This window comes from Ictalurus furcatus, chromosome 6 (genome assembly GCF_023375685.1).
Source record: "Ictalurus furcatus strain D&B chromosome 6, Billie_1.0, whole genome shotgun sequence".
Taxonomy (NCBI): domain Eukaryota; kingdom Metazoa; phylum Chordata; class Actinopteri; order Siluriformes; family Ictaluridae; genus Ictalurus; species Ictalurus furcatus.
This window is the reverse complement of record NC_071260.1, coordinates 24,766,712-24,776,400: the sequence shown is the minus strand read 5'-3', so window position 1 is coordinate 24,776,400 and position 9,689 is coordinate 24,766,712. Positions and strand designations below refer to the sequence as shown.

The 9,689-nt window shown below is 39.1% G+C and overlaps 1 protein-coding gene and 1 long non-coding RNA gene across 2 annotated transcripts; both read left to right on the top strand.

Annotated features, from left to right (window-relative positions):
• Positions 1-421: 421 nt before the first annotated feature.
• On the top strand, positions 422-5,638 carry mnx2a (motor neuron and pancreas homeobox 2a). Its single transcript, XM_053627251.1, has 3 exons — positions 422-2,311; positions 3,687-3,847; positions 4,423-5,638. The coding sequence occupies exons 1-3, from the start codon at positions 1,891-1,893 to the stop codon at positions 4,768-4,770; spliced, it is 930 nt and encodes a 309-aa protein (XP_053483226.1). The 5' UTR covers positions 422-1,890; the 3' UTR covers positions 4,771-5,638.
• A 1,752-nt stretch (positions 5,639-7,390) lies between these two features.
• Positions 7,391-8,445, top strand: LOC128608986 (uncharacterized). Its single transcript, XR_008386148.1, has 2 exons — positions 7,391-7,570; positions 8,166-8,445. It is a non-coding gene; the product is annotated as an uncharacterized LOC128608986 (long non-coding RNA).
• The last annotated feature ends 1,244 nt before the right edge of the window (positions 8,446-9,689 follow it).

Here is a 9,689-nt window from a genome sequence, read left to right as displayed (position 1 = left end):
TTTCTCTTAGCAAATAAATTTGGCTAACATTAAAGTTTATGGTTAAGGGACAGTATAGGATAAAAACACAATAAACTCTATGTGCATTGTTAAGTTACCTTCAAACATTGACCTGACGTGGCCTCATTAGTGTAACACCTGTTCATGAGTGTGTGTTTGCAGGAGACAAGGAAAAACTGGGTGGCCGTGTACACTCACTGAGCTGCTTTCTGTGGGAAATTGCAGTGCTGATCACACCTGGTCTCAGTGAGGGGAGGAAAAGGTCAACTTGTCCATCATTCCTTCTCATCAAGGCCAGTAACAGAAATGTTGTTCCAGTGGTATTTATAAAACTACACTGAGTGCAACTTGCCTTCTACCATGACTTCATATTTACCAGGTCATACAGTGAATGTGGTTTTTTTTTGGGGGGGGGGGGGGAGTTGTGTGGGTGTTGTTTTTTTGTTTGTTTGTTTTTTAGCAAATGGGTACTTCCCAGAGACATGCATCATTTTCATTTGGGGAAAGAAGTCTGCTTTATAGGCAAATAGATTTGCTCAATTGCCTGTGCTGTGTCCATATTTTTTCTTCCACTCTTAGTGATTTAGTGATTTTGCTATTTATTATTTCCTTGTTGTTCTGAAATAAAATATTCATAATGTATGCTCTCTTTTTTGTTTTATTTCGATTTCCTGATTTGTTTATTTTATTTTCACTTATGGGCTAATATTTAGTCTACTGTTGTAATGTATTTTTAATATATTTAGTATATTTAATAATACTTTTTTTGCTTGTATTTCCTCAACTGTAAGTCACTTTTTTGGATAAAAGCATCTGCTAAATGAATCAATGCAAAATGTATAGAAATATCTAAGTGCATATTGAGTGACAATGTCTATGAAGATTAAAATGCAAAGTGTGATCATTAGCACCATTCCTTTCATTTTCATTGGCAGGTTATTTCAATCATTCCGACATAACATTGTTTTTTCCCCCCTAAAGTTCTCCAGTTATGTGCGTTTTAAAAGACAGAGTGATGAAATGTCAGTTTAATAGGCTATGTGAATGGTATTGTGTTTCATATCATGCTTAAGCGAAATGTAACTTATAACTGAGTGCGGGTGTAATTAAGGCTCAGAATTTCTCAGCGATCTTATTACATAAAAAAAATCTTTAATTCGTCATTTAAAAATGACAAATAACAAATATATTATTTAAATAAGCAAAACCGAATGGTTAAGTCGCACAATGATGTATTCAATTAGGACCATATCTGTGCCGATATTTCTTTTCTTGATTTGCAGAATTTCTAAAATAATAAATGGATTGAATTTTTTAATCTGAGTGCAATGTTGTCTTAATTATTGTGCTGATGTATTTTGGGCATAACGTCCATAGTTTCCCACACTGAAATTACAGACTCTTTGTTTTAGTGAATAAAGTGACGGAAGGTACGGGGTGGACAGCACGTATTCCTGGACAATTATTAATTCATCTTCGCCGTATAAGTTGTGTGGGTGGTTTGGGGCTGCAGAGCTTCAGAGCACTAAATGCGCGGGTAATTAGTTAATTAGAAAGCGCGGGAGGGGCTCGGAGCTCTCAGGTCAGCTCGGTCAGCCAATCAGAGACGCTTTAGGAGCGCGAGCGCATCCAAAAGTCTGAAGCTGCACCTGCGTTTAGCACTAACGCGCGTGAGATCGCTTACATCCGGACGAATTAGGAAAGAGGAAGTAGGTCCTGGCGGAAAACACCGACATGTTTGTCAGTTTATTGCCTTAACATTTATTACAATTTCGTTCGAGATGATTAGATGAGCAGTTCTTCCGAGCAAAAAATAATATAAGTTAGAAGCAGTAAAATTAAAACAAGACCTGAAGTGCAGCACGCAGTTTTAAGTCGACAGGATTTGTCATGGATAAGTCGAAGAACTTTCGGATCGATGCTCTGCTGGCGGGAGAGTCACCGCGGAGGAGAAGTCAGGACTCTGATATACTTGATGTTGACGCCACTCTGTGCAAACGACCAGACAGCTCTCCTATCCGGAGCAGTGCCAGTGCGCTCCAGCAGCAGGCAGGAATCGTGCCCAAACCCGGTCTGCTAACCATCCCTCATCCGGGACTAAGCGCGTTATCTCAGGGCTCGATCGCAGGGATGTACCCGGGCCCGGTGTGCTCTCTGAGTGCGCTGGGAGCGCAGCATGCCGCATTCCCGTATCCCGCCTTCACTCCGCCGCATCCCGAGCAGCTGAAGGCCGCCGCCGTGGCGGGACATTTCCCCTTCGAGCAGTGGATCCGCGCCGGCATCATGGTGCCCCGACTCGCTGATTTTAACGGTGCGTGCATGATAGAGCATTAATAGAGCATTAATAGTGGGGGGTTTTGGGGAAGTTAAAATTTCATGGAGTTTATGCAGACAAATTTACATGCTTCAATCAAGAAAAAAGGTCAGTAGGTTATGGTTTTGGCTTAACTTGAAAAATTAAGTCACACAAAGTCTTATACAAAATAGCTCGCAAGTTCTCTTTTTTCTATTTACCTTTAGTTTTTCTTTTTTTCTTTTTTTTTTTTTTTTACATTTACCTCGTCCTTTTCTTCTTCTTTTACTTATTATTATTATTATTATTATTATTATTATTTAGTATGAACTTTTACCTATTATTTTGTATAGGTTTTTTGTTGAAAGAGCTTCCTGCAAGTTTCTCACGGGGGTGAAGTTTTCTTAGCAGTAGATATTTGGTAACCCGAAAGATTTTTCAGGAAAATTGAGAGTTATTAGAAAAATGACGCAATCGTGGAGCCTGTTTCCCAGAGAATTCCATTTCAGTATTGCTTTATATCTGTAACTAAAGCACTTATTAGTCTACAATAAAATATTGTACAAATCTCAACCGAACAACAACAACAATAATAATATGAATAGTAGTAGTAATAATAATAAGCTAATAACAATAATAATAATGCAATAAAAACAATCCACATTAAATTAGTAAATTTTTAATATAATGCTAATAATGAGAGGAAGAAGAATAGTATAAGTATAATGAATAATAATTATAATAATAATAAATAATAATAAGTAGAACTATGACAAAGTTCATAATTGTCAGTAATGTCCAATGAGATTACTCGTTTGTACTTTTCTGTCTGCCTCCATAAAGCATCACAATATGAAAATAAATATATCATATGAAAAATAATTGATTTTATGTGAGATATATTAAATGAAATTCAACACAGTGACCTCCTATAGCTATAAATATTCTCTACCATAATTGAATCATTGTTTACTGCTAACTGAACTATAATGTAAGCTTTTTATTTTTAGTCCTTTCATTTTGTCATAAAGGACAGCTCCATTAAAATTGCCTTTGTCTGGCAGAAAACTATAAAGAAACACTTAATCCGCTCTGTACTTTGTCAATAAAGTTTTCTGGTAGCATTTATTGAGTTTTCATTAAGTTAATGGTGCTCACTGGTGTTTTATTATCCCACTAAAGCAATATCCCTGGACCCTCTCATCAACAATAAACCGAAGTATGGCTGTTATCATTAGTGATAGAAGGAGATGAGGGGGCAGTCACTGCGTTTCCTTTTTTGTGTTTTACAATTGGTCTCTTATTCATTTTTGTTCTCTCTCTCTCTCTCTCTCTCTGTGTTCTTTCTCCCTGGCCTTTTTCTCTCTGCATTCTTTCTGTCTTTCTCTCACAGGCTCTCCTCAGTCAGGCCTGATGGGAAAGTGCCGTCGACCTCGAACTGCTTTCACTAGTCAGCAACTACTGGAGCTGGAAAACCAGTTCAAACTGAACAAGTACCTGTCACGACCCAAACGTTTTGAAGTAGCCACTTCGCTAATGCTGACTGAAACACAGGTGAATGGGGGAACTGCACTGTGGGGTATTTAATCTATTTAATCTGAAACAGATGATAAAAATATTTATTGTTCTTGTATTGTTCTTGAGTTGTTCTTGTGTATTACACTATGCATTTCAATCATGAGACAACTTCTTTTACCATACACTATACACTTTCAGAAAAAAGGGTACTAATGTGTACCTTTCCTTGGCACTGGAGTGATACCATCAAGGGTACATTATATGTAGTTTAGTATGTATCTTTTTCATGCAAAAATGCATGAAGTGTACCTTTAAATTCTGTGTGTACAATGTGCAACTCTATGTGCAACTATGTACTTTAAATAATTTTTTACAGCTAAAGTAGATTAATGTGAAGATCCATACTACAGGTACAAAAAGAGTACCACAGCCCTGTGACAAGAAAAGGTACAGGAGTAGAATGTACTATTTCTTCTGAGAGTGTAAATATAATAAATTAAAGACCACAATTGATGCTAAACCTGTTCCTTTGCCATTGAAGGCCTTTTGACTGGTGCACTGATACCGAGTCCCACATCATGACCGAAGTTGTCGCATTAAATCACATACAGGTGAAAATCTGGTTCCAAAACCGACGGATGAAATGGAAGCGCAGCCGCAAAGCCAAAGAGCAAGCAGCACAGCTGGAGGCTGATGGCAATCAGCAGGCCAAACGCTCCAGCAAACCTGGAGACCCTCGCCGCTGCAGCACACAGGACGATGATGAGGAGCTGGAAGCAGAGGAGGAAGAGGACGAAGATGAAGGCTTTGGAGGTGCTCTAAATGGCAGCGTGGTCCTGCCTCACTCCTCAGACTTTCTCCAGCACAGCTCCGAGTTGAGCTACAGCTCTCACAGCTCTTACTCAGACGACGACCTGGAAGAGATTGGAGCAGACAGGAAGATTGGAGTTGGGCTATGAATACATGGTGTAATTATGAATTATTTACCCATTGTGTAGTCCAAGAGCTTGCTGCATCTATAGCCTTCATCAGAGACTTTGTACTTGCAAAGACTGAAGCCATGCACCAAAATCTCTATCTCTTATTTATCTATGTGACAGCCTTTAACTTATAAACTGCTGTCTTGTCCCAAGTAGGAATGTTTCTCTCTGTAAAACTGTCTTTGTCCTCTGTGTTCAGGTGAGCATTTTGGGATTTGCAACCCGTGTTTGAGTAGTAGAACCAAAATGTCTACTGCATGCAATCCACATCCTTACTTTTGTACATGGATCTGTACATACACGTGAACATGTGTAGCTATGAACTACACTGCGCTCAAGGCGAATGGAGGGTTACTGTGTGATGCAAAGCTTTTGTTACACAGCATTTTTCTCAGAAACCATTGACTGAATAACACAGCAGAACTTGTAAATCCTCACCGAATATTGCGAAACAGGAGCAGAAAATGGAGCAATGTGTTATTTAGTCATTAGTCTTTGTCATGTTTGTTATTGGTGGTGTTGTCCTTAATGGTATTTAAGTACTATAGATTATATCTAATTTATTCACGGTAAACTGTACACAGTGAAAATTCACATGAAAGAAAATGTCTCTGTTAAATTAAAAGCAAAAAAAATTATAAAATAAATAAATAAACTGTAAAAATTAGACTGTATTTACACTGTGGCTATAATTTGTTCTTAGATAAACACTTCACCCTTGTGTTCATAAGTGTGTGCATTATGTATTGAAGTATAAATGTGTGTTTGGCATAAGGAGCACAGCCCTGATGATTCAGTGCTGTAAATGATCATGACTGTAAAGCAGCAGGCAAAGTTATTTGTTCCTTTTTCCACACGTCCTCCCTTTTCTCCTGTTTAACCTCCACCTGACAAAGATGGTGATTAAAGCGCTGGAGATTCTGCACTGCATTATGAGCAATCTGCTCGTTATTTATGGCCATGCCTTTCAAATATGAGTTACTCAGGCAGGTTTACTGATGGACAAATAATTAAGTTAATGAAGAGGAAGTAAAATAATAAGCTACTTGTGCTGATGTCACAGCCCAATTTAATTTGTGGAAAACAAATGCTCCTGGGGAACAAAAGAGGAACTTTATAGTGTGTGTGTGTGTGTGTGTGTGTGTGTGTGTGTGTGTGTAGTGCACAAGGCTGTTGCATAAACATGAGCCTGTCTTCGTCAAAATGAAAAGCCTTTTGTATTTACAAGGATTAAATGCATTTCACTGGAGAGGACGCCTGGCCTTGCCAAGTCAGAAGAAACAGATAGTCCGACCATAAATGCCAAGAAACAATTCTCACAGGCATTTTGTGGAATTAGTCCACACTCAAATGTGAATCGCGTTCAAAGTGAAATTGTCCCTCGTTGGTTTCCGTCGTACTGCCATAAAGTTGGCTTGACGTTGGACATTTGATATTCGCAGATATGCTGAAATTAAGGGACTGTCTCTGAAGTTACATACGACACTGTTATACATGTTTCTAACTTCAATAGCATTTGAAGGGAATGATTTACAGTCACACAACCAACTGTAAAGTGTTCATCTGGGTGTCAGGTATGACGCAAATCTTTTAGATTTTTGATATTTAACCCTACAATGCATGAACCAAAACAATTCTTCATGAATGCATAAAGGAGGTCAAAATGACCCGTACTGGATTGAATGGTTTTCTTCAAAAAAAAAAAAAAATAGATGTCCTATTAATGAAATAATTAAAAGAACTGATGATACATGAATGTTTTAATATTTCAAAAAATTTTATTTGTTTTCTTTTAATTTATTTGTGTGCATGTTTAGATTGTGGATGGGAGCCAAAGGAATTCAAAATTATTTATGTTGGAAGCACTTCCAGTCAACCTTTTGAGCCCTCAACTTCCCTGTCACAAGAATAATCCTCGTCCCTCCTTTCCTCTGTACCATTCTGCTTATTGTGCCCTGAACATGCGTCATCATGATTAGCATTATCATCCATTCATCCATCTTCTATACCACTTTATCCTTTTCAGGGTCACGGGGAAACCTGGAGCCTATCCCAGGGAGCATCGGGCACAAGGCAGGGTACACCCTGGACATGGTGCCAGTACATCGCAGGGCACAATCACATACACATTCATTCATACACTACGGACACTTTGGAAATGCCAATCAGCCTACCATGCATGTCTTTGGACTGGGGGAGGAAACCGGAGTACCCAGAGGAAACCCCCACAGCACGGGGAGAACATGCAAACTCCACACACACAGGGCCACGGTGGGAATCGAACCCCCAACCCTGGAGGTGTGAGGCGAACGTGCTAACTGGCATTATCATCTTCATTTCAACAATTGTCAGGAGTTCAAGAGGTTAATGATTTTGAATACTGTTATCTTTATATCTATCTATCGATAGATAGACAGATATGTGTGTGTGTGTGTGTGTGTGTGTGTGTGGGGGGGGGGGGGGGGGGGGGTGTAAGTGAATTAGCTATCCAATCGGCTCTGCTCGGCGTATGGCTTCAGCAGTACTCTTATTTTGGTAGACGCATATTTGGTAGACGTCTTGGTGATTCGCAGTTCCTCGCTCCCTGCCATTTCCGCTTCCCATTTCCGTTCGGTCTTAGAGCCGCGCGTGCATTGTGGCGAGTTGGCGGCGGAAATCGCGCCGGAGATCGTGTTCAGTGATCGCAACATTAGCCGGTGGCTGAATGATATGTATATGTAAGTCGAGCCGCGGTACCTGTGAGTAATCATACAACGTCTGGTGTTTGTGCAATCCAATGGTAAGAGTGGGGAGTTGAGCATCTAAATCTTCTCTAAGGCAAATCCCTAGCCGAAGACGCTACATGTGACACGGCTGCTGTTTTGCTTTATCGTTATTCTTTCTTGTTCTACTTATTGTTTTGCTCTATCGTCATTCTCTTTGTCGTTTTACTTATTGTTTTGCATTGTCTAGTATTGTTCGTTGTGCTAGTGTCTGTTTGCTGTTGTTGTTGTTTTGACTTTAGTTTTGGATGTATGTTTGGTTTATGTTCTGCAACCACAGATGGTGTGAGGCTAATTAGTAAATTAGTGTTTTCCAGCCTCAAACCTGTTCTTTCAGGGTTGTTTCTCCACGTAACCACCTTACTATTGAGGGAGTGTATGTTAAGTCTTATTGTTTCCATGCTATAGTTGCTATATTTTTCATTTTATTTACTGTTTACCATAATTCTGGTTCTGCTTGGGTGCTGTTAACTGGCTCTATTTCATGTGGTGGTGTCAGTGGGCCTGAGTGTTATAGCCACCACACCACAGTGTCTGTAATATTTGTTTTTCTTTGTTTCTTGTTTGGTGTTTGTGTAACTTTGGGTTAACCGGTGTTTTCTTTCTCTCCAGGAGCCAGTGAGTCTTGGTGGGACAGGGGAAGCTAGCTGCATTTATTCGGTGCGCTCAGTGTGCCAACACAACAATTTCCCTCTGGTGTAGGTGGTGTTTGATTTTTGGTGTGACTTGAGGTGGGTTTAGATGACCTCCCGAGCTGTAGCTGGCCTGCCTTGTTCCTGCCAAGCCTGGGCCTGGAGAAGTGCAGTTTTAAAATCCTTATTGTACTTCATGGGAGAGTGACTTTTTATATTTATGTTAAGTGTCATAATAAAATGTAATTTTTATATTTGTACTCATGTCTCACACTCATGTTCTTTGCCCCGATAGGTAAAAATTCTGTGTGCCTTTATTTGGGAGTATTTCCCTGGTTCTCCCCCAGGGTTGCGTAGTTGGATTGACTAAATTTGGATAAACGTTTCCCTCCACTTAGGAATGCTATATAATACGTATACCTCTTGAACTCCTGCCAATTTTTGTAATGCGTTTTGGTGGACTAGATATACTATGCTGCTGAGCATGTACTAAGATTTACTCAGCTAAAAATAATCAACATACTGAAATAATGAAATGCTGCTGCTGCAAAGATAGATTAAAAGGGAACCCTGTGGGCTAAATAGAGAGCTCTCGTGTGTGTCTACAGAAATATACATATAATCTCATAGATATGTACATGTAAAATGTACACAATACATATTCACACTGTCTCTGCTACTACCAAAACACTAAGCATTATTCCTGTGGAAATATTCTGTTTTAAGGCCTGGTTTAGAAAATGCAGTTAGGTATTGACCCAAACTTTTTTTTTTTTTTGGTTAATTCAAAGAGGGGAAATGTTGAGAAAGATGAGAATTGATTAGGTGAGTGAGGGGCACAATAAACTCAATGAAACAAAGGAAAGAAGAGATGAAGACTATCCTTGTGATTGGGAAGATGACGGGAACAGCACTGGTGATCAAGATGATCATGCTAGTAATGATGACGCATGTTCAGGGCACAATAAACAGAATGGTACAGAGGAAAGGATGAACGAGGATTATTCTTGTGGCAGGGAAGTTGAGGGCTCAAAAAGTTACATATGGCTTAATAGTTTGATTTAATAAATATAAAAAATCTAAAAGGTGTGCGTCATACCTGACGCCTAGATGAACACTTTACAGTTGGTTGTGTGACTGTAAGCCATTCCCTTCAAATGCTATTGTAGTTAGAAACGTGTTTAACAATGTTGTATGTAACTTTAGAGACAGTCCCTTAACCCGGACCCATTTCTCCTTACAGGAAAAATATGGGGAATATGAAACTGACCAAATGGACCACACGGAACACATTTCTAAAGTTGTTTTTGAAATACAACCTCTCCTTGTGAGAGATCTGTAATGTTACATGTATGTCACATTGGGTGTTTATAGTAAATTTTGTTACATGTTACATTGGGTGTTTATTCCTCAACTGGAAAAAAAAAATTGTATATTTTTTTGCGTAATAACAGATTTTCCTGTTTATTTGCTTTTCCACAACATATCAAAATGATTACTTTGC

What these genes read in the sequence shown, in the direction of transcription:
- mnx2a (XM_053627251.1), top strand. Translation starts at nt 1,891, where the DNA reads ATGGATAAGTCGAAGAACTTTCGGATCGATGCTCTGCTGGCGGGAGAG. An exon ending in CCGACTCGCTGATTTTAACG is followed by an intron (nt 2,312 to 3,686) that starts GTGCGTGCATGA and finishes TTTCTCTCACAG; the next exon opens with GCTCTCCTCAGTCAGGCCTG. An exon ending in TAATGCTGACTGAAACACAG is followed by an intron (nt 3,848 to 4,422) that starts GTGAATGGGGGA and finishes AATCACATACAG; the next exon opens with GTGAAAATCTGGTTCCAAAA.